Source organism: Megascapheus bottae, chromosome 11 (assembly GCF_031878675.1).
Source record: "Megascapheus bottae isolate mThoBot1 chromosome 11, mThoBot2.hap1, whole genome shotgun sequence".
NCBI lineage: Eukaryota > Metazoa > Chordata > Mammalia > Rodentia > Geomyidae > Megascapheus > Megascapheus bottae.
In genome coordinates, this window is record NC_143519.1 from 10,423,049 (window position 1) to 10,446,478 (window position 23,430).

General features: G+C 42.2%; 1 protein-coding gene across 8 annotated transcripts in view; it reads right to left on the minus strand.

Moving 5' to 3' along the window:
- Positions 1 to 23,430, minus strand: part of Mbnl2 (muscleblind like splicing regulator 2) — a 145,708-nt gene that overhangs the window by 95,912 nt on the left and 26,366 nt on the right. For all 8 annotated transcript variants that reach the window (XM_090341950.1, XM_090341956.1, XM_090341953.1 and 5 more), the window contains exon 2: positions 950 to 1,567. In XM_090341950.1, the coding sequence (XP_090198076.1) occupies positions 950 to 1,123 (174 nt within the window). In that variant the 5' untranslated portion in view covers positions 1,124 to 1,567. The remainder of the gene's footprint in view (positions 1 to 949; positions 1,568 to 23,430) is intronic.

The following is a 23,430-nucleotide window of genomic DNA, read 5'->3' on the forward strand; positions in this document are numbered from 1 at the left end:
TGTTCAGAACAACATCTTTATCCCTTTCACAGTGAAAAACTGGACCTCAAACACCATGACTGTGGGGCCATAGAAATTAAACAAAACCCCAAAGCATGGTGGGGCTAAATCATCTCACTTCTTTTCAGTAGTGCATTCACTAGATGTACCCCTATCTTCCAGCACAAACTCTCTTCCATCGATCTTCAACACAGGTAACCCAGGGCTCCAAAAAGATGACTTCAGACTGTCAGCTGGAAGCCAGCTCTCTTCTATGGGTTCACAGCAACTTTTTTCTCTGCTCCCCCTGGAAGGCCTTCCTCTCTCTCTTCTTGCACCGTACCAGTTTGCTGATGAGTTCTCCCTTCCGACCAGACGTGAGCTCATCAAGGGCCTATCTGAATCACAATTCTTTCTCTCTTAACTTATAGATAGTATCTCCTCCCTAAGTACTAAGTGTGTACTAAATTTCTGGGATGCCTAACAACAGTTTTAAAAGAGAACAAAAGCACTATAAAATACAATTTTGGAAGTCCTTGCTCAAGAGAAAAAGCAACAAGAGCAGAATATTCTTCAAGAAGTTAAGTCTGAGTGACTGGCCCATGAAAGTGACACATTCAATTTCTTCTCTTTTACATAACCTCCTGAAGATGAAACACTGATAAAATATTTATCTTCACTTGTCACAGCCTGACTTTGATTTAAAACCCTTGAGTACATGAATGTCACGCCAGATCAGAAAGACACCAGTGTGGACTTTTTATTTAAACACACTTATGTTTTTATAAGTATAGATATGTTCCATATGAAAGAATTTGAGTGAAAAATCTGCCCACACTCACCACAAACAAACAAACAAACAAAAAACCAGAATCTGAAAGCAGTAGTTACATTTCTAAAGTACAATGAAAAGCATCCCAATCGCAAGTCCAACTTGGCATGGAAATGACACACAGAGGCACTGTCTTACCTTTAAGGAATCAAAGCAGGCAATTACTCTCCCGTTTTCAACCTGGCAACTTTTGGGGGGGTGGGCAAATTTGCATTCTTCATCGGAGCGGGAGCACGTTCCCCGCTGAAACTGTCTGCAGACTTCCAAGGTCAGCCACTTTGTGTCTCTGACGGGAGCAACGTTCAAAGCCATGTTGAGAATGTACTTTGGGCTCTGTTAGTTCCTGTGAAAGGGTGAAATCAATCCAAGTTCTAGAGACTCCAAAATTACTAGAGTGAAAGCTCCCACATGTAAGTCCGAAGTTAAATGGTAAGTTGCTTACTGAAGTCCAACTCACAGAACAGAATTGATGAGGAAAGGATTTATTGGCAGGCAGTCACTCATGGATCAATATGTCCCACTTGTAGACTGTGGGCCACAAGACAAGCCTGGGCACGGTCATCTCTGGCTTCCAGTGTCCCAGTCTCTGGATTCTTTCGTAGACAGGACTCTAGTTAATAAAGTGACTTCAATACCATGGCATTCCTGGAGAGAATATTTTGTTTTGGTGCTCAGAGTAATAGATGATGCTCAAAAATAAAATGCTCAGATGGTCATATTTCAACAGAATTTTCTTTCCTTCTTCCTCTGTCAATTCTGAAATTAAACAATGATCAAAGTCAGACAGTTGAGGTATCTTCACTCATAAGGTCAGGCTAAAATGTATTTCACACATACACACAAACAGTGAGACATAGGACGTTAGAGGGGCGGGCACTTTTTATCATGAACCTGCAAGATATAATAAAACATTAACTGCCTTAAATATGTCACCATTTATCTGCATTTCCTTTCCTGTGCAATAAAGAAGAGATATTATTGCTTTGAAAAAATAATAAAACATTAACTTATATCCATACTCAAAAATATCGATACTTGAACTATTTAGAACCTATCTAAAATTTGCTAATATGCAGATTAGAGCTTTGAGTACAATAGGGAAAGCAATGCATTAAATCTTTTTTTTTTAAAGAAGATGCAATTGAAACTGTACTGTAGAACAAACAGGCAGCAGTCCAAAAATGAGGGGTGACTCAAACAGATGAGCGTGGCAGACACAATAATTAGACCTTCTGAAACAATTCAATCTAATGTGCTTAATCGCCAAAACAGTGAATTAGAACTGTGGCTCCCCATTAATTTCACATTTAAGACATTGATTTTAGAGCTGGCAATGCTACATATAATTATTTGGAATGTAATAAAGATATTGTCATTTTGGACAAACTGTGGGATCCTTCTTCATTCTGGTTTACAATGATCTGATCTTGGGGGCTTAGGCAGATTCTTCCCTGATCCTTAATTTTCTGCTTTTTCCTCTCCCTCCCCCCCTCTCTCTTTCCCTCCCTCCCTCCCTCCCTCTCTCTCTCCAGTTAGTTCTTACTTAATGTTGATCCTTCCTTTACTCTGCAAGTACTCTCCACCTAGGGCTAGGCTTTATAGTTTTCTGTTTCCCAAATACCTTGCTTCGTATAATCTCTGATGCCTCAAGAAATGTTTGTTGACCGCTCTAGCTGACAACTGAATGAATAAACACTAGTTAGTTCATTGGAGTTGCATTAGGTTTACTTTGAGCTTGCTTCTGGCAGCATTGGGGTTTTGAACTCAGGGCCTTACACTTACTCGGCAGACTTTCTATCTTTGGACCAGCCCTCAATTTCGTTTTAACTGAGACACAACCGAAAAATGTTCTCATGTATGACATATTGGAATTGAAACATGTCTACAACAGAAAAAGTAATTTATAGGTTTAGATTTATAAAATCTGCACATTTCACATGTTTTGATCTCCCAAGGGATTAGACACACTACAATTTGCACATTTCCAAGAAAATGTAATAATATTTCTGAGGGCAATGCCCTTTCCAAGACAGTGAATGACCGAGGCTTGTAGAGGTACATGCTTGCTCACTGATGAAATCACCCAACTATGCACCTCAGAATGGACCTCAAAGTGGATCCACAAATCAATTCAGTTCCGTTAACTCTGGGCCAACGAAGCCAAACAGGTGTGTCAGTACTAGGGGTTTTCCTGGCCACAAGTGTGCTGCTGTGTGGGAAGGGACCATAATGGCATGATTCAAGCTTACCCAATCACAGGGCACGCCTGCAGCAAAGCTGTGCATGGGACTGGCCTGATGGGAAACCCTACCGCATCCCCATTGTTCTTTTACTTGTTTGAAGATGTTCTGCAGGAAGTGTGTGTGTGTGTGTGTGTGTGTGTGTGTGTGTGTGTGTGTGAGAGAGAGAGAGAGAGAGAGAGAGAGAGAGAGAGAGAGAGAGAGAGAGAGAGAGAGAGAGCGCGCATGCACGCGCATTAAGGGAATTGGCAACGTTGAAAGCTGTGACACATACCTAACTTCAATTATAAAATATTTGAGGGTTCCAGGCAAGCTTCTGCCTGTTTGCTTGGCACACCAGTTGGAAGTAGGAACATCAACTAGCTTAAGTCAAACAGCTTAAGAAGAAGATCTTAAGAACCAAATTTCCTCTGGGTCAGGTTTCATAGACCAGCCAGGACCTGCATTCTCCCTCCCTCTACCCCTACCTGCAACTCCACTGGAGAACAAAGGATGCTGGAAGCCAGCGCTAAAGGTAAATTCCTTCCAATGCCAGTGGAGCTGGAGCATAATGCCAATGGGAATGATGGACACATTTAGTTTATACCCAGGAAACAGTAGAGAGAGTCCCCCAAGTCCTTGGTAAGTTACAGGAAAACAAAGACAAAGCCCTTGCTCAGTTTCAAAGGCAGCAGAAATAGACACATAGTCAGACACTGCATTTCTGTGTAGTTGGTATATGCATGAATAATTAACTCAGAAGCTCATAAAAACCACACCTGGGTAATACTTTCCATCTAGTCTGCTGAACAGTGTTTGCTTATGCTATGTTTTTGAGATAAAGAGGACTTCTCTTGGATAAATTCTCCTTTCTACTTAGAACAACAACAAGAAATCCAACCAGAATTCAGATGGTTCAACTCTATTTAAGCACATGACTGCTTTTCAAAGAAATGTTATCTCACTGATAAAAACTATATATGTATATATATATATCATAACATCATATTTTAGAATATATGTATTATGGTAATCAAAATCATCAGCACATGTATTACCTTATCTGATTTTCATGGTGGGAACAGGTAAAAATCTACTCTCAGTTTTTTTCAAGAATTAAATTCCTTGCTCCTAACCATGGTCGCTAGGGTTACGCAATAGAGCTCTTGTGTTTATTCCTCCTCTGAGATTTTGTGTCCTGACATCTTCCAATTCCCTTCCCTGCCTTCCTACACTCCCACTCTTTTTTCTCAGTTTTGTTTTGTTTAAAATTCCATCCACATATAAATCTTTAAAACAAACTTGCTTTTAAGAACAGGAATGAAGATCATACATCACAGTACAGGCCCGTAGTCCCAGAATTCTGGAGGATGAAGCAGGGAGACTATGAGCTCAAGGTCAACGTAATAAGACACTGTTTTGTTTTGTTTTTAAAAAAAAAAAGAAAAGAAAAGAAAGCAGGGCTTTTTCACTCATGCCTGGAGCTCTACTACTTGAGCCATGCCTCCAAGTTCAAAGGCTGGTTTTCTGCTGGTTAATTGGAGAGAAAAGAGTCTCCCAGATTAGTCTGCTGAGGTGCCTTCAAAGGCAGTTCTCAGATCTGAGCTTCCTGAGGAGCTAGAATTACAGACATAAGCCACCAGCACATGAGTGGGTGAGCTTTGGGATGGCCAAATCACCTGTAAATGAAAATGTTCTGGAGGAAAGGGAGATGGGTGCATCACACTTGAACACTGCTGTCATAACCTCTCCTGCACTCCCTCTTCTTCCCAGCTTGCTCTCTGCTCATTACAAAGCAAGCCATCCAAGGCTCCGCTTCTTTGGGCTGTCCCAAGGAGGCAGAGGCAGGCTTAGGTGGGGTTGGGTTAGGGTGGGGCTTCTAAAAGAGGTGAGCAATGATGACAGGCAAGCATGGGAAAGACCAAGTTTTCACGTTACAAGGCTGCACTGTGCTAGTGAGAGGCCTAATTCAATGCTAGATCTACTAGACTGCAAGTTCCTGAGAAAACGTACGTTTTGGCTGCACATTTCAATACAGGAGTCATCTATGTGTAGCTCATATGTGACTCACATGTGACTAAGAAACTTGTTTGAAATTTTTATTCCTCAATAATTTAAATTCAATGTAAAATGGACCTTTAGTTCAGTTACTGGAAACCTTTCAAATATAGTTTGACCAATTTGAGGATACAAATCTACTTCACCAATGGTAAACTGTACGAAACTGAAATACAGATCAAGTACTTCCAATGAAAATTTAGCCTCCAAACTGAGATCTTCCTCATATCTAAAATATAGTCTGAAATTGAAGACAAAAAAGGGATCATATTTTATCAATATTGTTATACATATAACATATAGGAAACTTGTTATATTTTAATATGTTGGTGTAAGTATTAAACTAAATCTTACTTGCTTCATCTTACTACCACTAGAAAATTCAGAATTGTATGTGTAGCTTCTAGCAACAGCCTTAAAGGCTTTCTGAATTTCTTCTATTAGTCAGTATAGACCTTTCCTGTCCCAAGGACTACCTTTTGGTCCTCATTTTACCAAGGTTCCTTGTCAACTATCCACGGCAAAGCTCCTTCTCTGAAATCTCCCTTCATTACCTGTAAAATGGTGAGCGCAGTTCCTGGTGACCGCGGATTTATAGGCAAAGTACCCAAATACTTTGTAAACAGTCAAGTGTCCCAATGCAAGATGGCAAAAGTTACTCTATAACTATTTTGTGAGCGAGTCTACATTAAGATGCACGCATCCCGTACAAGATGACCAAGCCACCTAGGGGTGGGTGGCACCTAGGGGCGGGTGGCACCTAGGGGCAGGTGCCCTGCCACAGATTCTGAGAGCAGAATTGTGCCATGAGCGTGGAGACTTCACCTCTTCACACACAGGCCGCTGTGTGCACCAGCCCCCAAGCTCTTACTCTGCAGCCCAAGGGCACTGAAGAGTTTCCACTCCAGAGGCAGCTGTGGCATAAAGGGAGCACCATCAGGGAGCACCACCAGGACGCCCCAGCAGTCTCCCACACTGGGAGTTGTAGCAGCATTGACTGGAGACTGCTTCCTTTGAGTACAACAGTACCCATTCTAGTTGGCTGGAATGGGGAAAGGGGTGGCATTCCAGACTCATCTGCCCAGAGGAACCCCTGTCTCTACCTGGAAAGGTCATGGTTTCTCTGATTCCCAGGAAGGTTTCAGACATATCAGCCTGGGCCCTATGATGTACAAAACACCATTTACCTTTCTCAGAAGTTTCTGGTCTATACTGGGGAGTAAGATCTCTGCGCATATTATTTCTAGTACTTAGTTTTACTTTTAATATGCTTTATTGTGTAAGTTGGGGTTTCCAACATAATGCTGTGCCATACACACAGATATGGACCCCATCATTGCCTCTTCTGTGACATGCTCACAGAGGCCTGGCAGCAAGGGGAGATCTTCCTTAGAAGCTGTGTGGCTTATCAATAAAAGCAAAACAAGGCCAGGCACAATGGCTCCTGTCTATAATTCCAGCTAGTCAGAAGGCACTAGGTAAGAAGATTAGCATCCAAGACCAGCCTTAGCAAGAACTCAATACGCTTCCTGGAAAATAATCTGAAGCAAAAATGTAGAGATAGTGGGGATTTCAGTGGTAGACTGCCTACCTAGCAAGCATGAGGCCCAAGGTCACCAAATAGATAAATACATATATTCTTCCATATCTATCTATGTGTGCAGACACACAAAACAAAACCAGACTAACAGAAACATCCCAGAGATGTCCCAGATAAGATTCTTCTGTGAAAAATGAAAGACTAGACTAACTGTAGACTTGACATAGGATGAACCAGGCTATGGGGGGGGGTGAACTTGGTTTTGTGGAGCCCTGTGCGAGAGAGAACTGCTTTTTAAGGGGCTTTAAGTGTGTTTAAGGGGCTTCAGCTGTTGGCCAGAATTTCTTCCCTCCAACCAGCATGCTAAACACAACACTGAGCAACTGTCTTTCAATGAAAGACCAAATTGAAGGTCAAGGTTAAAGATATGATGTCTAGTGTTCTCCTGGAATGTTAAGGGTCTATGAGGCTCTTCATCTCCAATTAACCAACCAATAGTCCAAAGTGAAGCTGTGGTGTAAATGGTAGAGTCAAGCCTTGAGGGGAAAAAAGTACCCAAGGGTCAGCATTTAGGCCCTGAGTTCAAACCCCAGTAGTGGCATAAATGAATGAATATGAATTTACTGCTTATGTTCCCAGGCAGAGGTTGAATTATGTAGCCCTGTGAGATGGAAATGGGAAGGCCCCTCAGTCTGTGAGGGGAGAAGGTAGCTTTCTTGGGTTCCAGGCTGAGGAGCCTAGGGGTCTCCCCAGCAGCAACATTAGGTGGGAGGTCTGTACTGTTGTGAAAGAAGCACCAATCACATCCTGTCTTCAGGCTGAGATAGATCAAAACTGAAGCCCATCCTAAGGTCAACAGCTCTGCCAGTGAGTGCTCAACTCTCCTGGCGGACCTTTCGTCATCCAGGCAACTTGGTTTGCTAGAAATGAGCCTCCCAGAGTAGTAATTAAAAGATCTTTGCAAAAAACAAACTGGTTTCTCAAGTCAGGCAGTCAAGCACTCCTTAGCCAGTAAGCACTTTATAGGATGCCCTTAATTTTATTTTAAGTAAATCTAATTACAATCGAGAACCCTTGTCTCTTTGACCTTCCTATTTCTCTGTTTTATTTTATCTTTAGAGATTCCTGTCTCTAATACTTAAATGCTTGGAATACAGCTTTTAGAAAATAAGTTTTCCTTGTGGTGCATGGCTTGATGTTTAAGCATCCTCACTGCTATTTCTGGAGCCTGACTGCAAAGAGCCTTCTTGGGTTCTCTCTACTCATCCATGACTTGGCTCCAAACTGAACCTAACAGATCACCAGCTCCAGAGAGGGCTGTGGAGACACCACGAGAAGCACCCACACCCTCACCCACTTGGTCCACAGGAGTGGGGCCCAATACTTCCCTGTACAAAGAGGGGCCTAAGCCTGAGCCTCTCCACGGGAAGCTTGGTGGACCCAGAAAAACACAGAAATGAGGGAAGAGACTGCAATGCAGAGGAAATAAAGATCTTGGCTAAGTTGTCAAGACGATAAAAAAAGAAGAGAATGGCAAAATGGTGTTTATGGAATTTGGTTTTTCATCGTGAGCCAGTTGTAGTGTTGCACACTTGAAATCTCAGAAGTACTCTGAAAGCAGAGGCAGAGGCTCAGGATTTTGAGGCCTGAGCTACTCAGTGAATTTAAAACTAGTGTGAGCTATGTAGTAAGATTGTCTTGAAGAAGCAAGGGCTGGAGATGTAGTAGGAAGACTGCCTAGATTGTGCATGACCCCCGGTTTAGCCTTCGAAAATTATAGTTTTCATTCTAGATTCCTTAAAGATGGTGTGTTTCCTTTCCTTTTCCTTTTCACTCTCTTCTCACTTTTTCCTTCTTTTCTTTTGCTTTCCTACCTCCTACCTTCTTTTTCTTTCCCATCTTTCTTACATCCCCCTCCCTGTCCCGTTCCTTCTCTTCCCCTTTTCCTTCTTTCCTTCTTCCCTCCCACCCTAGACTCCAGTCTCTCCTACAACCGTGGGCTACCTTGCCACGCCCCCTGCTGCTCTGGTCTCTACTCCCACGTCAGTGTTGTCTCAGCCAGGATGGTTTCTTCTTAATGAATATAAAGTGGTGCTTTGAATGTTCTGCTTGCTTTAGGGATAAAATTCAACTTATCTACTCCGAGTTCTACTTCTTCTACCTCTGAATTGCTTTGTGATAGTGCCTAGCTACTTTAAAAAATTACTGTAAAAGTGATATACCAAGGGTTACAGTTACGTAAGTCAAGTAAAGAGTATATTTCTTTTGGGACAATGCCACCTCTTCCCTTGCTCTTTCTCAGTTAGTGCCTAACTTCTTTTTAATATTTTTTTCTAAGTCCTGGGCTTGAGCTCAGGGCCCGAGCACTGTCCTTGGGGTTTTTTTTTAATTTTTTTATTTTTTCATATATTTTATTGTAATTAATAGAAGGGTTACATTATATTCGCCAGATAGAAGGTGCATACTTCACATACATTGATACCCTTTCTCATGTCTTGGTCCCCATTTCCCTCCCCCACCCACCCCACCCATCTTGTTTTCCCCCCTTCCCTATCCAATTTCAAATAACCAAATACACGAATATACAATATATCAGATAACAAAGTGAGATACTGTAACAATATGAGATAACCAAGGGACAGCAAAAGAGATGAGAGATAACATAGTACATTAAGGACTACAATCACTAATTACATGGCTTTTGTTTCTATATCCTAGAGGTCCTTTCATTTAGCATCATACTGTATGGCCTTATGTATCTAGGTTTTGCTCTATTGCAAATCTCTGCTAGGAGAGCCCAAGGTTTCTACTGATTATGACAAATGAGGGAAACCATTGAGCCTATGTTCTTTTGAGTCTGGCTTACTTCACTTAATATGATTTTTTTCTAAGTCTTTCCATTTCCTTACAAATGGGGCAATGTGGTTCTTTCTGACAGCAGCATAGAATTCCATTGTGTATAAATACCACATCTTGTTGATCCACTCATCAACTGAGGGGCATCTGGGTTGGTTCCATATCTTTGCTATGGTAAATAGTGCTGCAATAAACATCACTGTGCTAGTGGATTTAGTATGCCCTTGTTTCTGGTTGGTTGGGTAAATGCCAAGTAGTTGTCCTTGGGTTTTTTTCAAGGCTAGAACCCTACCACCTGAGCCACAGCACCATTTCCAGTTTTTTCTATGTATACTGTACCAAGGAAATCAACCCCAGGTCGTGCATGCTAGGCCAAACTCCAGGACCCAAGTGCCCAACTCTTTGAGCTGCAGTTTTATTTATGACCAAAGAGACTGGTAATATTTAAGCCATATATATGCAACAGCCAGAATGTATTTACTAGTATATTACTGGTCTTTTGTGGTATGTACCTCTGGTACTAATGTTAGTTCCTCAAAGACAACTATGTCAAGTTATACTTTGCTTAAAAGATTTCTCAACAGTTTTATTATAAATGAATTTTTCATGCATTCACCTCCATCAATGAAGGCAAGACTGTTCATTTACTTTTAGGAACATCAATTTCTAATGATGACATTTGTCATATCAGAGTCAGTTTACACATACTTACACACACACACACACACACACACACACACACACACACACACAGAAATGAACGTTGTAATTTCTCCAAAGTCAGTGATGTTTAATCAGAAAGAAGTAGAAAAGCTCTTGGTACAAAGGTGTGTCTAAGCCATGAAGTTCTTTCTAGAATATGAGTTAGAGAAATCTTGGATGGATCTTCTGAACTCAACTAGAAACTCTTATTCTAAGTAGGGAAAGAACATAGCTGACCACGATGGACCATTTCCCATGACACTCTGTTATGTCAGACACTTTCTAGTTCATTTTCCTGTGTGCTACTGCTAAGACAGGGCTCACCTTTTAGCTTACGGCTGTTACTTTACCATTTGAGCCACAAATCCATTTTTGGGTTTCTGTTGTCTAACTGGGGTTAAGAATCTTGCAGATTTTTCTGTCTGAGCTCACTCTGAACGGCAATCCTCAGATCTCAGCCTCCTGAGTAGCTACGAGTCACCAGTACCCAACTTCTAATATACTTCAGTAAGGAAGTAAAGTCACTCAAAGCTACACGGTGAATCAAAAATATCAACATACCATGATAAAAGGTAATAAAAGGGGAGTGCTCAACTAAAACGTTTTCTCAAAGGGGTAACATTGTTCAAGAAGTAATGTAGCCACTACCTGATGAATGTAACTCTATACATCAGCTCAACAATTACAAAAAGTTAAAAAAAATGTTTTCTCATACACATATCTTACAGTTCCAGTGAGAAATTGTAAAAAGGAAAAAAAATCCAGGGCTGATTTTAATATGTGAAAATTTCCAATCCATTTTCATAGTCCATTCTAGAAGGGCTTAGCGATTACAAAAACAACAACAACATAAAACATCTTTAATTAAAAAAGAGAGAAAAAGTATGTGAATTAATGCACCTCCTATCTGGCAAATATCATGTAACCCTTTTATTAATTACAATAAAAAAATTAAAAAAAAGAAAAGAGAGAAAAATTCTAAATATACTTCTGAAACGACATATAGATAGAATATATCCAGCACATATTTATATTCAAATTGCGTTCTTCTTCTCACTGTGTCTGTGTCTCCAACCCAAATACTTACCATTCAGTTAGAAGTCACTAGATCAGAATCACAGTAATTAACATTAGATAACATTTAAGATGGACACAGCTTTTACTGGTATCTAGCGTGGCCAGTAACCAAGAGCTACAGCCCGACAGAACTAAGGTGGAGCAGCATTCCTGGGGAATCTATTTGAATTCCTTCCCTGCCCTCATCCTGTGCTGCTACTATGCTCATCTTTGACCCTTTTTTCTCCTTTGTCCTTGACATCAGCCTACAGCCTGTATAACTGTACACCTATAAATGCCACTGCTCCCTTTTCTGAGCAAATTTTTTTTTCTTGCTTCTGTCAGTCATGGGTCTGGAACTCAAGGCCTGAGTACTCTCCCTGAGTGTTTTGGTCAATAGCTCCACTTCCAGTTTTCTGGTGGTTAATTGCAAAGAAGATTCTCATGGACTTTCCTGACCCAGTCTGGTTTTGAACTGTGATCCTCAGATCCTAGTCCCTGAGTAGCTAGGATTACAGGTGGGAGCCACCAGGACCTGGCTTTCTAAGCAAATTATTATCAACATACCAAAAGAAAACGATTTTGAAAAGATGAGCAGCATATATTTTATATTTACATATATTATGTATTTATACATTTTATATTCTCATATTAGGTTCACCTATATTAAGATACATTAGGATACAGTGAGGAGTGATCAGAAACAGATTCCTCTAGGGGCTGACACTATCCTAAATGTAACAAAGAAAGTCACAGATGTATCTGTGAATGGCCTTTCAAAATGCACAGGTGGCTCACACCTATAATTCTAGCTACTCAGAAGGCTGAGATCTGAGGCTCATGGTTCCAAGCCAACCGGAGCAGGAAAGTCGGTGAGACATTCATCTCAATTAAATACCAAAAAAAGCCAGAAGTAGAGCTGTAGCTCCAGTGGCACAGAACTAGAATTGAGCAAAAAAGCTCAGAGACAATGCCGAGGTCCTGAGTTCGATCCCCAGTACTGGCACAAAAACAAACAACAATCATAACAACAAAACCTGAACTGAGGATGGCTTCCTGACAAGTTAAAGAACAGCCATGCAATAGTATGCACAGTGTTTACATTCTCTAAATCTCCGATTATACTAAAACTTCAGAGGATGAAAAATAAAATTAAGATTTGGTACAAAAAAGTAAAATGGAGTTTTGATCTTATCTCCCATCGATAGGAACAGGTCCTCCCCACCCCAGTTCTGGAGCTTGAACTCAAGAATCTCAAGCTCTCAGTTGGCTCTCTTGCTTATGGTTGGCATACGACCACTTGAGTCATGTCCCTAGCCCAGTTTTTTGCTAGTCAATTGGAGATGGAGTGGCAAGGGCATTTCTGCCCAGGCTGGCTTCATTCGTACCATAAGCTTACAGAGTACAGCCTCCCGAATCGCTCGTGTTACAGGAGTGACTCACCATCACCTGCCTAAATACTTCTAAACTATGTGACTGTTGAGAAGGCCACCTGAAGGTCATGCAAAACACAGGCTGATTCTCCACTATGGCAACACATCCATCCCAAGATGTCCAAACCATCACTCCTGTCCATTGGATTCCACATGTGTTCCAAAGTTTCCTAACCCTCTCTGGGGGATTGCAGGATCCCCAGGGATGTGAACTCTTAGGCTGCGTAGAGTAGACTTCAGTGTAACAGTTCAGTACAATGACCATAGAGGACTTGGATAATAGAAAGAACGGAGAAAAGACCCCACCTGCAGAAAATGCTCTTCAGAACCTCATCTGAGAGAGCTTGTAGGGACCAGGGACTGGTTAAAGAAAAGGCATCATTTACACAAAACTTACACTGCAATGATGGGAAGGAAAAGAAGAAGGTCTTCCAGATCCTGAATATTATAACTTAGTAGGAAAGGGGATTGGAAATCAGGACAACAGAAAAGAACTTCAAAATATACAAATCCCATGTGTATAGAAAGCCATGGATGCTTTGTTCCAAAGGAAAGTACCAGGAAGGGGATGCGAGGTACAGAAATTATGGTCACAGGTGTAGAGTTGTAACTCATATTCCTGGAAATGGGAGCTAAGACCTATTAAGTTTTCACTGATACTTAGAAGGAGAGGAAGGGAAGGAGAAATTTGTGCATATATCTAAAGAAAAGGGAAGAAACTCAAACAGGGTCACAGACAAATCATTTAGTCATTCAGAAGTGAAAGAAAGAAAAGAAAACCAAACCACAGAAAAAGAATGATGAAGCCAGATACTGGTGGCAGACACCTGTAATCCTAGCCACTCTAGAGGCCGAGAGCTAAGGCTTGAGGTTCAAAGTTAGCCTAGGTATACAGATTTGAGACACTCTTATCTCCAGCTAACCAGAAAAAAAGCCAGAAATGGAGGTGTGACTCACATGATAGAGTGCCAGCCTTGATCAAAAGGCCCGGGACACTGGGTATAGATAGCTCATGCCTGTAATCTTACCTACTCAGGAGGCTGAGATCTGAGGCTCATGGTTTGAAAACAGCCCAGGCAGTGTGAGACTCCTATCTCCAATAAACTACTCAGAAAAAGATGGAAGTGGTGCTGTGGCTCAAGTGGTAGACCACTAACCTTGAGTACAAAGACACTTAGGGACAAAGCTCAGGCCCTGAGCTCAAGTTCCATGACTGGCAAAAAAAAAAAAAAAAAAGAAAATAGTACAGAGTAGCCAAAAAAATCCACTACCCTGAGGACTAAAGGCATGGATGTGTGTGCGGGCTGAATAGCGATGAGCTATCCATGTGGCAGACGTGCAGCTCTCCAGGTGGTGGTTTTGTGGCAGTTTATTGTGGGGTGCAGCAGGAATCACTCACCATGTTTGCAGAAATGGATGCTGCAGTGCATGCCTGACTCCTGGCTCTGAGGCTTGATGGGCTCTGCGCCCCTCTGGGGTCCTTGGTTGTCCTTCCTTCCCAAAGCTCAGACTGCTCCTGCAAAGGTCTGGATGCAGTTTGGGGCACTGCCCTTCCCTGGCTCCTTGCTTTTTTCAGTGACACAGAAGAGCCTGGAAAGCAGGCGAGGTAGAGATGGGGGAGCCAGGTAGCTGCAGCTAGCTTAATGAGGGACAGGAACAGGCATGCTAGTTCCTGGAAGCGAGGAGATAGATAAAGTGCTTGTTCCCGCTCGGAAGATGGAAAGAAGGAGCAGGAGAATGAAATCTGGGTAGCTAGAGTCACATTCCTGCCTTCTCAGGCAGGTAGACATCTGCTGACCATGTGTGGCAGGCAGCCGTGGGTGGCCCTGAGGGAACTGAAACCCACGACATCCCAGCAGGCAAGAGAGATGCAACAGGGAGGATAATAAGTGGTCCTGAAGAGCCGGAGCTTACTGTGAAGAAAGTTCCTGCCACGTTCTCCACCGTTCCCTGCATGGGCAAGAGCAGGAGCTGAGGAAGGGAGAAGCCCATTTCCAAGTTCCAAGCCAGGAACACATGGGTTGTAGAAACAAAAGGACTAGAGGTCCAGGGATGGGGGTGGAGGGAAAGTTACCCGCCCAGGTGACAGCAGCTAAGGGAGTGGGTGGCAGGCCTGCTCTATCCTGGGTAGAAACGGCCTACACAATCATGAGACTCCATAAATAGTTCAATGTGGGCACATGTGTTCTGAATTTGCACGTGCCAACAAGCACCAGTGAGCCATGTTTAAAATACACATGGCTGTTATTCCCATCCAGGAGAGGTGGATGGGCTCATGAGCTCTGCCTGCCCCCCCTTCCTCCCTCCCTCCCTCTCTGCCCCCCCCTCTCTCCATTCATATTCATACGTGTGGCGAACGGGAGGAGCCAGTGATGCTCACCTGGGGGGATGAATCACTGATGGACAAGGAGGGGGCAGAGAGAAAGGTGCATAGGTGTGAGAAAAAGCAAATGGGCCAGCATCTTGAGCAGAGAGCCAAGACCCCATTAGATCTTAGAACAAATATGTGCTATATGTGCTGAGAAGCAGGTGTGTGTGTGTGTGTGTGTGTGTGTGTGTGTGTGTGTGTGTGTGTGTGTGTGTGTGTGTGTGTGGTGTTGATACTGGGGCTTGAACTCCAGGGCTGGTTCTGAACCGTGATCCTCCAATCTCAGCCTCCTGAGTAGCTAGGATTACAGGCATGAGCCACTAGCACCTGGTTCCTTCTGTGGTTCTAAACTCAGTCCTGTCCACATTGAGAGCTTTAGGCAGTGATGATTCCAAATCCATATTCTCTCCATTTTCCCCTTTTCCTTCTGCCCCTTCTCCTTCCTCTGACATCAGATCCAATGGCAAATCCATTCTATCGTCCACACGCTTCCAGGATCTTATAGCTTTCTATGTGTACACTGAACCAGAACTGTCTCTCTAGCATCTTTAACTCTCTCCTGGCCCCTGTGATAGCCTCCTCCTAACCAGCCTGCCAAAAGCTGCTTCCTCTTCTCCCAGCCCTCTAGTCTCCTGTGGAGCGAAGTACCCTGTGGAATCTTTTTTGATGGCTTCCTCTGGCCACACTTGTGGACCCCGTCTCTTCTCACTTGCCCTGCTCCAGGTATCCTGGCCTTTGGCTGGTCTAGCATGACCAGGTAGAGCCTTCCCACTGAACTTTGATCTCCTTGTTCTCTCTGTTGGGAATATTCTTCTCCCCAGTTGTCACCTGTCCTGTGTCTGCCTGTGGAGACACCTTCCCTGACGCAATATTGCATCGGTCCTATCTTTTCACTCCTCTAGTTCCTTCCTATCATTATTTGACACCCACCTCGTTATCTGACCAGCTATTTGTGAGGAGAGGGTCTGCCTGAAGACCTGGGCATCTAGAATCATATCTAGCTTTGGGATAGGGTGTGCCCTCCATAAATACTTGCTAGTGTGCACAAGTGGATGCGTGGGCAAATGGCAGACTATGCTGCGAGCTCACAGCTCGCACCTGTTCTTCTCTCTAGGTTATTCCAGCTTCACGGTATGGCGGTTCTCAGCCCCTGTGGCTCTCTGGGATGCCACTTTCTGAGCTTGAAAAGGGAGGGGCTCAGTAATTTCCAGAGTTCCTCCTGGCTTAAAAGTTCTGCGAGTGTGTAGTGATTGACTTAAGGAGAAGGGTATTTTTAGGAACTCTTCTAGAAATCTTATCGGCTCGGCTGGGTTTGGCCTAGATTTTTTTTGTGTTCTTTTTTAGTAGGCCCTTTTGAGCTGTGGGATCTACAGGGGACATTGGCACTGGGGGGAGGGACAGCACAGAAGGGCGTGAAAGAGGAGAAGCACGATGGCATGGATGGTACCCTGGGAAAGGCCCTGGATGTGCACACGTGCAGACCCAGCTGCAGGCACACGAGTCTGTGGCTTTCTTCTCCATGTTTTGTTCTCTCACTAGGGCAGCACTGCAGACACCATTGTGTGCCAAAACCTCTGCTGGTCCCAGCCTGGTCTGCACAGGACAGCAGAAGTGACAGACTGAGATGAGGATCTCACAGGTCTTAAAAGGTAGAGCATATTTCTGGCAAGCAGAAGGCCCTGAGTTCAAGCCCAGTACTGCCAAAAAAAAAAAAAAAAGAGAGAGAGAGAGACTGATGTTTGCTTCTTTAAGTCCACTGGGAGAAATCTCAGCAGGAGCAGATTCCCAGGAGAGACTATTCCAGGAACACTGAACAAAAGACTTCTCCTAGCACTCTGCCATGTGAGCTGAAAAGCAGAATGTAGGAATCATGGAGTGGCCACTTTATTAAGCAAGATTTGCTGATGGGATTTCACTTACCCTAGGAAAAAAAAATTAAGTCAATTTCCTGCCGTACTTTTCAAAAGCACCATTGAGAAGGAATGAGTCAAGCCACAAGCATGCAATAGGCTACCAAATTGAACCTGAGTCAACAAGTCCTCTTATCTCACAGGAAACTGAGCTAACTGCTAGATATGGAAATCAACCAACAAATATTTACTGTGTTTCAAGCCCCCAGCTCTGAGCAACAAAATAATTCTGGCCACCAAGTAGAACTTATAAGATGGAAGCTAAGGAATACCCAAGAACCTCCTGCCTGGCAAGGTGCAAACTCAGTGCAGAAGGTGAGACATGGAATCCCTGACCCTCCTTCCACGCATGCCTGGAACTGCATCTTTTGTTGCCTCTCTGTCCATATCGGGCTCCTTAGAAGCTAATCATCACCCACCTCTACTTCCCAGCTGCCACCAAGCAACGTCACCCTGTGTGCTGTGTCACCATGGTAACCAGAGAAGCAGGGAGAAAGGAAGAATCCCAGCTATAGCCTTGTCTCCAGAAACTTGAGGGGGAGGGTGGGGGCAGCAGCACAAAGCATGTTCCTTCCCATTTTATAGGAGGGGAAGCTGAGGAACCGGCCAATACTCTCTTAAATTTCGCCCAAAGGGGAGTACAGTGCCAGAGTGGTACCTGTTGTTTATGAGGATTCTGTTTCAACATCTAAAACTATATGCCTAGAAACCTATAGACATCTGTTTGAGCAGTTAGAATGGCTGGGTGTGTGTGTGTGTGTGTGTGTGTGTGTGTGAGTTTGCACAATCCTGTCATTCATATCGGAGCTTGGATTTATGGCTTAGGCAGTGTTCCTTAGCTTTTTCACTCAAAATGGCCTTTTACCACTTGAGCCATGATTCCACATTGGCTTTTTGGTGGATAATTTAGGGATAAAAGTATCTTTTTTGCCCAGACAAGCTTTGAGCCTTAATGCTCAGCTCTCTCAGGCTCTTGAGTAGCCAGGTCCAGGCTTATGACTATCTTCATATTTATTATCTTTGACCTTGCCTCAAGGACACAATTGTTAGATAAAGGCAAGTCCTGTTCTTTCCCAGATTCACTGGCTGGTGGGCTTCTTTGAGCCCTGTAATTCCTCTCTACCCACTACATTCCTCTCCAAACCATATCCATTTCCTTTTAAATGTTTTTTTTAAGAGAGGTACACCACTGAGTTGAAAATTAATAACCTCACATAACCTGTGATACCACCCTCAAGACAAAGTCTCAAGTTACTTGTTCATTATTTTCCAGAACGATCTTATCATCCCAGTTCCCATGGGCATACTTCAATTCTCTGCTAAGGCTGGCTGCTGATTCCTCAAACTGGTCTGACCTCTTTCACTAAGTGAACCAAGAGTTTTCAATCAACCCACCCCTGAGAAGAGAAAACGAAGCAGGGATGGAGGGAGGAGGGAAGGAAGAGTCAGAATAATATACTTTGTCTGATATGCGAATCATCACAGGGCTACTGACATAAGTACTTTAGATATATGTTTGCATATATCTTGGGGGTGGGGAGGGAAGTAGGTTTGAACTCAAGAGTATGGACATTGCCCCCATAGCTTTTTCCATTTAAGACTGGTGTTCTACCATATGGGTCACATCTCTACTTCTGGCTTTTTGTTCATTAATTGGAGATAAGAATTTCAAGGACTTTCCCTGCCCAGCTGGCTTTGAATTTCAATCCTTAGACTTCAGTCCCTGGAATAGCTAGGATTACAGGAGTGAGCTACTGGCACCAGCACTGATTATTTGTTCGTTTGTTTGCTTGTTCTTGCCATTAACACTATATATGAAAAAGCAGCCTGGTCCTGCAGTAATGTTTCTGTATTGAAAGTACAAATACATCTCTTTTGTTACAAGTGATAAATATTCAATAATCATTACGATTAGAATAAAAGTCTCTGTACGTGTGGATATAAATGACATTTTTGCTTACTTTAGTGTGTCTTTTTGGTGGTCAGTTCTGTTTATTTGTGACTTAGCAGAAAAGTGGTCCTCACAAGAAATCCACAGGGTAAAAGATTCCAGAGACACAGCTAAGGCAAACATGTGCCATGGCCAAGCCACTGAACTTGAATCTCCCGTGGCCTTGCCTCTACTGCTGCTGAGAGTCCAGACATATACAGACTATGAGAGGATCTAAAATGTCTTGGGGCAGAATGCTCGTAGAAGTGCATTGTCCTCTAGGGTCCTCATTAAGCTGAGGTAGAAAGACCGTGGCAGTTATGGTGGAAATTTTGGTTATGGGCACTCGGCTCATTCTCCACAGCTCTTGGCAGGGATGCAAGCTCTGATCTGTTCCCTTTTTCCAGTAAGAATGACTCATCACTTACAAAGACTTAGTAAGTCTGACTCTGAGATCTTAACTATGCCAGCTCTGTACCCAGAGCTGTTCACTCAGCTGAGAGGCACTGTGATTTCATCTAGCTTCACAAACAGCCATTCCAATAGTTAAAAACAAGAACGACCCCGCCCCCCAAACATTGCTAGGTAGGTACCAGTAGCTCATGTCTGTAATCCTAGCTTCTCCAGAGGCTGAGATGTAAGGATTACTGTTTGAAGACAGCTAAGCAGGAAAGTCTCTTAAGACCCTAATCTCCCATGAGCCATCATGAAGTGGAAGAATGCCTTGAGCCTTGAGCCAAAAAGTTAAGAGACAGAGCCCTGAGTTCAAGCCCCAGTACTGGGGCACGCACACACGCCACGAATAAAGACCCAGGTCCCCAAGCGGAGCACTGTGAGATTCTGCTGCTATATAATTTAAATGGGTGACTATTTGTCTTCTTCCAGAAAGAGTGAGCTCAACTTTTACTCTTCCCCTATAGATTCGGCAAACAGTTTGAATGAAAAGAGATAACCCATTGAAGGACAAAGAAAAAAAAGGGCAATTTCTTTTTGATGACAGGCCCACATGTCCCTCTAAGAATTAAAAAAAAAATAGTGCAAATCAACAAAGGCAACATAAAGGGCCATCTTTATAGGCTTCAAGCCACTGAAGTCAAAGCTGCTAGGTTTGGGGCACAAGGTCTGCTGGAGCAGAAGAAGCAACTTAACTTCCACTATAAGATCTTCAGAGGAAAGAAAACTTGAAGCTGTGTTAGAAACGAGAAAAAAATATTAGCAGCTAGTCTTCAAATCTCTGTGTGGCTTCAACTAGTCATAATGAAAATCTTTAAGCTTGTTTTGTTTACAAATTATCTTTCAAGTAGTTGTACAAAGGGGTTTCAGGTTAACATGTCAGTTTATGAGCATAATGCAACGCTGCATCAGGAACTTAGGAAATAGAAGAGAGGACAAAGAGAGCTGAAAAGGAAATAAGGAAGCAAATAACAGCAAGAAGTATGGCAGTTGGTTGATATCAGAAAGAAAAGAAACCAGTATTTTAATAGTGAAAATATATGTGAATTTGCTTCAGAAGTAGAGATGGCACTTGAGATAACAATTACTCCAAGCCAGAGAAATATGGAACAGTGATTAAAACAATCTACGACCTACAGACAAATGTAGATATCCAAACGAAAAACTTCTAGCATTCCTGGAAACAAACAGCCTCAGCTATAAAAGAGACTTGTATCTACCCTTATCTGTGGGACTCTTAGGTCCAATTAAATGCCAAAAGAAGCCAGAAGTATTAGAACTCAAGTGCTAGAATACCAGACTTAAGGGGAAATAGCTCAGGGACAGCATCAGAAGGAACTCAAGAAAACAAACAAATAAACAAACCAAAAAAAAAAAAAAAAAACCACCAGCAACAACAAAAACTTATAGTCATTCTTTTACAGATATAGAAAATCAGATCCAAATACTTACTGTATAACAGTATTTTTCCTTAAGGAAGCAAGTATTTTATCAACAGAAAGTACATTGAAACAAAAACAACCCAAGACAAAAATTCTAAAAATGTCCCTTTGGGCTTTTATGCTTACGAACATGTCATTTCCTCCTTTAAAACAGAACACTAGGTCAAATGTTACTGTGATCTAGGGATAGTCATTTGCCAACATTCCTAAATTCAAGGATGGAGAAAAATAGGGAAATCACATTCATTTGCTTAGTCTGGATACATCTTTTGTAGTTGTTGTTGTGAACCATGTTCATTTAGACGTTATAAGATGCATATTAAATATCACAGTTTGTTATCCAAACTGTGTATTGAAAATTATGTGTTATTGAAAAATAAGTCACAAAGTAAAATAGTTTTTTAAACAACTTGATGATTATTTGAATCATTTAAACTCAGAGGGGCGTGGGGCCAACTTTCAAGAGATTAAATAAAAGAACAAATAAAGTGACAATGGCTTACAAATTGTAGCTTTCTAATAATAGTGAAATTTGCCTAACACTTTTCATAGACTGGGCATAAAAATGTTTAATTATAACTGCCTATTATTGCTTCTAATAATAAAACCTAACCAGTATAAAATTATCTGCTAAGACACCAGAAGTGACTGTTTGAACATGACTGTAAGGTTTTTTTCTCTATATTCTATCTACTTCCTTTCATTACACAGGATTTTAGAAGGGATTTGAGGAAAACAACGTATCCTGATTTTTATCTTTCTTAACAATAAATGAGGCTCAGTGGCCCAAGTTTGGCTAGAAGCATGAGTCACATCTTAAACTTCAACCAACTTTGATTCATTGAAGTCCACAGAAGTCTTATGAAATGTTTTTAAAAGAAAAGTGCTGTAAAGAATAAATAATGAAGCTGAATGTAGTGGCTCACATCTGTAATCCTGGCTACTGAGATCTCAGCATCATAGTTCAAAGCCAGCCCAGGCACTAAAGAACATGAAACTCTTACGTCCGATTAACCACTAGAAAACGAGAAGTGGGGCTGTGTTTCCCGGGGTAGGGCGGGAGCTTTGAGCTGAATAGCTCAGGAACAGCACTAGGCCCAGAGTTCAAGTCTCACAACTGACAAAAACAGAAGCAAACAAACAACAACAACAACAAACCCCAAAGCACAAGGTTATCTGAGGGTAAATTGCTAAGGGTAGAATGTATGAAAAAGGATTTGACAAGTAAACTTAGATTCTGAGTACATACTTTCTAGATTTTGCTTAGTCTATAAGGGGAGTAAAATTCTCTTAATTAGCCTGGAGATAGTACTATCAACTGCTTCTGAAATTAAAACTTTTTTTCTTTTTTCCATTTTTTTGGGGGGGGGGGATTTTTATCTTTAAGTAGTTGTACAAAAGCGTTTTAATTCAACACATCAATTTAAGATGTCACCAAAACAAGATGTGGTTTAAAACATGGAGTGACAATGCTAATTAATTCCCATTCAATTTTTTTTTAGGTGTTTTATGAATGAACAAAAGGAAACATGTAGAGTTCTAATTGTGTGTGTGTGTGTGTGTGTGTGTGTGTGTGTGTGTGTTCCAGTTCTGAGGCTTGAACTCAGGGACTGGGAACTGTCTCCTGTCTTTTTTTGCTCAAGGCTAGTGTTCTATCATTTGAGCTACAGTTCCACTTCTGGCTTTCTGTTGGTTATTTGAAGTTAAGAATCTCATGGATTTTTCTGTTTAGGCCAGCTTCAAACCCTCATTCTTGGATCTCGGCCTCCTAAGTAGCTAGTAGCATTATAGACATGAGCTACCATATAACTCTGAAGCTTTAAGGCAAAGGCTTGTGCTAATACTCTAGGCTGTTGTTAACTTTAATCAATGAGCTGGAGGAAAGGCAATGCTGAAAAACAAGGAAGTCTTCTCTAAAAACCTGACAGTCAGGGGCAAGTTAAAAGTCAGCCATCTCCAGTTCAAGGTCTTAGAGAACTGCTTGTCCGTCTGTCCTGCTTTTACAAGGATCAAAGGAGACAATTCAGAATTTTAGAAAGCAAGGTAACCTAGGAATTTCAAAGGGGGAGCGTATCTGATCTACTCCTCTGTAGACTTTTATGAGCACCAACCTAGAATTAAGGCACGCGTTCCTTCCTCTAACAAGTCTTAAAGACAAAGAAACAAGTAGAGTACATTGACATTTCAATGGATTATCATTTTAAAGAAATCTTGGGGCTTTTTTCATATCTTCATGAAAATATTTAATATCATTATTATTGCTATGATCGGCTGGTATTTACAGTTTTCCCCAATGAATGCAGGACATCTAGTAGGAATTAGCTCCTTACATTTCAGAAGGCACCGGTTACTCGATAGATAGTTTCTGAGGCTGTCAGCCTACCCAGTAAGGAAGAATTCCTATGTGTGACTGAATGGTTTAGGCTCGTGTGCACATTCTTCTCACGATTGCCAGCCTGGGGCCTCATGGTGACCCACAAGCGATCGAGATGCATGCTGGCCCCTTTGCTATTTACAGAACAGCAATAAGGATATTAAGAAATCTACTGGCTTTGTGATAAAGCTGCCTGCAAGCAGCTCATAAAGCTGATATCTGTGTCCTTTAGCCGGAAGGAAAGGGCCTGTCTGAGGATCCTGTCTTCCAGTGTGATT